Consider the following 5,199-nt stretch of genomic DNA (forward strand, 5'->3'; position numbering starts at 1 on the left):
CAGTTGATAAGCATACTCTTGCAGAATAACACCATAAGTGTCTAAACCGTCGGCTCCTGCGTGTTCACTTATGACTGCGTCGACCTCCTTCATGGCTTCGTCCTCTACCTGCAGAAACACCGCTCGCCGCTCAAGAAGCTGAATGTGCGAACACCCGAGGCCAGCATGCACGCACTAGAGTCTCTGGTCAAGGCCATTGCACAAACGACGACGCTAGAACAGTTGGCCATTGATATGGATATCTACGATGACGAAGACTAAGCCCTCTTATCCGAAGTAATCGCCCGGAACCGTACTCTGCGTACGCTAAGTGTTTCGTGGACGAGAAACTGCCTTGTGTCCACCATCTTCTACGGCTTCGACCATCACTCCGGAGACGCAGCCACAAGGATCGAGCCTTGGCTGTTAGCGCTGCCAGAAAACGCTGCACTTTTGGCGCTGACCGTAGACCTCTTTGGTTTCTCAGAAGAGGAGTGCTGCGCGTTTTTTCTCGGCCTGGAACTCAACAAAGCTCTTCAAAATGTCGACGTAAGCCATCTTCCAGTATGCGCTGACCTCAGGGAGATATGCCAAATCATTCGTGATTCCCGCTTGGTGAAGGCCATTCACATTGAAGATCACCACCTGAGCATCGGTAGCCTTTCCATGCTTCCCGAATGCCCCGAGGCGACGTCCCTCACGGTCATCTCTTTCCACCTCAACAATTCGGAGATTTTGCGCGCAACCTTCGAAATCCTCGCCTCCTGCAATCACTTGAGTTCTCTTCGCGTGTTTGTGCAATACTGCTTCCTTGATAAGATCCAGTCTGCCATAGCAGCCTTTATAATGGATGCAAGCACACTGAAGGAGTTAGAAGTGCGAAGTGTGCGTCTACGTCGATGTACCCGAGGTCGAAGACCAGCAGCATGACCCTGACACCGAAAAGCTTCTGGCGAAAGCGCTGGCTTCCAACGTCAACCCCACCAGAATCACACTCAGAGAGCTGCGTCTGAGCGAAGACCACTGTGAGTTCCTTGCGAACGCTTTTGTCAACAGCCAAAATCTCTCCGCGCTCTCGTTCGCGGTGCCAAGCCGCGATAGCAACAATGTCTTCTTGCAGACGCTGGTGTCGGGCATCGAAAGCAATCACCACCTGCTCCGCGTCGATCTTCAAAGTTGCAAAGGCCGTGATGCAGCGCTCGTCGTTATCCGGAACATCACGAGGCGCAACGCCAGCCTCGTCGCCAGAGCATCCCGCTTCGTGACGGGTGACACGATACTTACAACGCACGCGCGGCCGATCAGGTGTCGGGACATGAAAGGATCCTCCGCATCGTTCAAGAAAATGTTGGCGTCGAAGCCAGTGAAGCGGCGACAATGCTGAGGCGCGCCTTGGGGCTTCAATGTTTGACGGACCTCGACGAGCACATGAGACTGGCTGGCGTTGTCAAGCGACGGGTGCAGTGCATCGGAGGACTCTGGAGCTCCGTGCAAATCGACGACCTCAGGTGCCACTGCTGGATTCACATCCGGACATTTCTGATTGTGGCCGACGTTGTGGGCGCTGACTGCTCGTGAAGCTGTGATCGGACCTAGTATGGAGATCACCTTGCAACGTTGTTCTTTACCTGGTTTGTATGAAAAAAATAAACATGATTTTAATTAGTAAACATTTGTCTCGCTTGCATGTGCGCCACACTTAACACTGGGGGGGTTATGTATGAAATGAAGGCCTCAAATCGGGCTAATGCCCACGCATGTGTGGTTGTGCGCACTAGACTTAATTGCTCTCAGATATATCAAGTGATCATAGTGTACAACTAGGTTACGAAAAGCATGACATTGCGGCACTACACCTAGAACGAGATCGAAATGCATTCTGACCCGCAGATGGTAATACAAGTGAGAACTGACTGCACCTCGAGAGGAATTAGACCGGCAGCGCACCTTCTCACATTTAAAGAGATATAGGTAACGTGCAAAAAATGCGGACAAATTTTGGATAGCAAATAGTTAATAAAATAAATATAGTGATAGTCCGCAATGCTCAAAATCTCGCAACCCTAAATGTGCGTGGCATCCAGGCAGGGAAAGGACCACGCTTAATGGTTGCATAAAGGTGGATTTATCTGATCATATGCTGTGGCAAATACACCGCTATTCGCGTAACCTGCAAATAACTTTCAAATAACGTTTAGTTCTTAATTTCTGACATCTTCGGTCGAGTAAGACTTGATGACTTAGACAGCCGCAACTTTTCGTCTCACGGAATTAGTAATTATTTTTTCAGGCATTTATCTGTTCACAATAATATGTGGAGACCTTCAGTGCCCTATTCAGTACACATCACTTGAAATTGTATACATGAATTAATTAAATCATTAAGAACTTTCTAGTTAAAAAGACTCACAACCAAGCTTAACCTCGTTCATATGTGTCATGGGCGACAGCCATGATATCAACGAATATGTCGCACCACAGACCTGTTTAGATCAGTGTATCAAGAGCTTGCGCGAACAACCTTCGTGGTCTTCTTTTTGAATGTCGGTTTTTTTAGCTCCATCACCAGAGCAGCTTCGTTTCGAAGTATGAGTATATCCTGTTGCCTATGGCCGGAATCTTGGGAACGAAAGCATCGCCCATGAATCCTAGCGTTTTTTACCAACAGCAGCACTTCCAACTCATGAGACCGGAACTGCGAACTGAATGGTTCGTACATCAAGATTTGGCATCAATCAACGTGCGGTGACTCTGCGAAATGAGAATTATGAAGCAGTTTTGGCGCTGGCGCACTTTAATAGCTATGTCGGCTGCTTAGAAAATATGTCATGCTAATGCTGGTCTCTTCTTGACGGCAATTTTCAACCAGAACGCTTTCGAGGAGTTCGCACGAACCTAAGTAGGGTGTCAAGTCGCCGCATACCCTATTCTAAAATTCCAACAGTGCAGCATACTGAAAACATGAAGATAAAATCACACTGAAATAAAAACAAAAAACTTGCGAACAGAATTCATTCGGTAAGCCACCAATGAAACTATTTCCACACTTGCTAAGACATCCCTGTCTTCAAGATACAGCAGTTTCTGCTCAGTGCAAATGAAGGCTTCCTTGTGCCAGATGGAAGTACCTTCTCATTACTGAACGTTACTCTCCACTTCCATGTGTACAGGGAAATTGCCAGCAACACTGTAGGTTGTGAACGCCAGTCTCAAATGTTCCGCCTGTGTGATCAGTGGTGCTCGCATTATTTTATCACTATGAAATTATCTTCCTTCTGGCCTTCATCCGTTGTTAGCGCTTCGGGCAGCTACGTTTTCAAGGCGTATGATAGCAGCCCTTATTGAAAGCACTTCTTTTTTTGTTTTTTTTTACAAAGGGCATCTGTTTAAACCTGATATTGAAAATTGGGTTGAAAAAAATGGAAATTGGTTTTTGCCGAAAGAAAATAGCTCAGTATCTGTTTCGCATATCGGCGGACAGTAAACTAAAACTGTGCACTGTACCGAGATACAGAATCTAAGGGAGATACAGCATCGCCCTCACACTAACCTTTCCCCACAAAAGAACTAGCACGAAAAAATTGGATATCTGATAAGATTCGATGTCAGATGACCCTTTTTCAAATTAATCCTACAACAGAAGACCCACCAGCAAGGAGTGGCTCCATGGGTGACGTGTCAGTAGCAAGCAATACTAGCGCCACTGCGTGAATGGCGCCGTTCCGAGTGACTCCTTAGCGCCGCTCTGCCGTGTAGCGCTTGTAGAGATGGACCACAGCGGCGATGTCGCCCCAGATCATCTTTAACATGCCCAAGATCACGAGCACTGCCAAGCTCAGATCGCAGACCTATACGCACGCCCCGAGAGTGTTGTCACGCACGAAGTTCCGCATGTGTGGTTCGTACTTCTCGTGGTGCATCTGAAAAAAAGTGATGGCGCACAAGCCGATGCAAATTGTCGATCCTTGGTGCAATGACCATACAACGTGATATTTTTAAACTGTCACCTTTTTTCTGTTCATTGGTTACAGGAACGTTATTGTGCAAATGACTTGATTCTCTAAGGTAGACAAAATGACTGGGTATGTGGGTCTTATACCTGCCTGGACAAGCATCATGCCTCCCGATTAGGATCTATAACGCTGTAAACAACAATGATCGTTGTGCTTAGCACAACCACGGAGCCTTTAAAGCATGGTGTGCGTGTCAAATACCGCAAAAGAGCAACCATTAACCCTCAGCTTGTAAGCAAATATGTACACAGTGCGTGCAGTGTGTGAAGCTCAGTATGTCAGCATCCGCATCCCCCGATGCTCCTTGAGTTAAAAGCAATTGTTCCCTGCCACCTCGGTTTTACTCAAGCGCAAGAACTACCGTGACATTTTTTTTATTTCTTAGCACTGAAAGTGAAAATTTGGTCGTCGGTAGGCGCGTCAAAGAATTCAATCCTCGCTTAAACTCCGTTAGTTTCACTTTGTGCTTAAGAGGAGATTGGCGTAGGGCCGAATTTTTACTGTCAGCAGCTTAAGCTGTTAGCGCAGAGATTCGCTAACCCGGTAACCTAGCATGCATTGCGCAAGAAAACATTCTCCGACCACAGTGGTGCATATATATAATATACCTGGATAACCTCGGCGTGCTCTGACATGGCCAACATCTCATAGAGATATGCGCGCGACTCGAAGATGTCTTCCTTCGACCGACACGACGGCGTCCGGCACCACGTGGGAAGTGTACAGGTCTCCGAGCCGTACAGGTACGACAGCGTGCGGGGCAGGCACACGAGGCACTTGCTGTAGCCGTCGTACGCGTACAAGAACGCCGCCATAGCAAAACGGTCTCGCATCATCTGAAGAAGCAACCAGCGCAGCATGGCTTCATTAGGTAATGCCAAAAGAGCCCCACTTATTCAGAGGGCCGCAAAGGTTACATCTCTCAGTAAAACTTCGTAGTTTTGCTGAGAGATGTAACCCTCAGTAAAACTTAAGCATAAAAAAGCAGCAGGATATTCCAAACAGATTGGCTCACACATTTTGTTCAACCCTTCCTTAATAATTGAAAATTCAGCTACTTCCAAAGCCAGGTCCCAAAGCAAACGCGATATCACAACAGTCTCTGTAAAGATAATCTCACCAGGATAGCTTCCAGGTAACAGGACAAGAAGTTCAGAGGCAACGTTCTGGGCCAGTTGGCGATTAATTATCATTTCAGTTCGATACT

At 47.2% G+C, this 5,199-nt stretch overlaps 1 protein-coding gene across 1 annotated transcript; it reads right to left on the reverse strand.

Moving 5' to 3' along the window:
• Positions 1–819: 819 nt before the first annotated feature.
• On the reverse strand, positions 820–3,890 carry LOC144130240 (uncharacterized). The gene is made up of 2 exons (XM_077664214.1): positions 3,629–3,890; positions 820–1,607 (listed from the first exon to the last, which is right to left on the reverse strand). The coding sequence occupies exons 1-2, from the start codon at positions 3,645–3,647 to the stop codon at positions 1,150–1,152; spliced, it is 477 nt and encodes a 158-aa protein (XP_077520340.1). The 5' UTR covers positions 3,648–3,890; the 3' UTR covers positions 820–1,149.
• Positions 3,891–5,199: the final 1,309 nt, after the last annotated feature.

Source organism: Amblyomma americanum, chromosome 1 (assembly GCF_052857255.1).
Source record: "Amblyomma americanum isolate KBUSLIRL-KWMA chromosome 1, ASM5285725v1, whole genome shotgun sequence".
Lineage (NCBI taxonomy): Eukaryota > Metazoa > Arthropoda > Arachnida > Ixodida > Ixodidae > Amblyomma > Amblyomma americanum.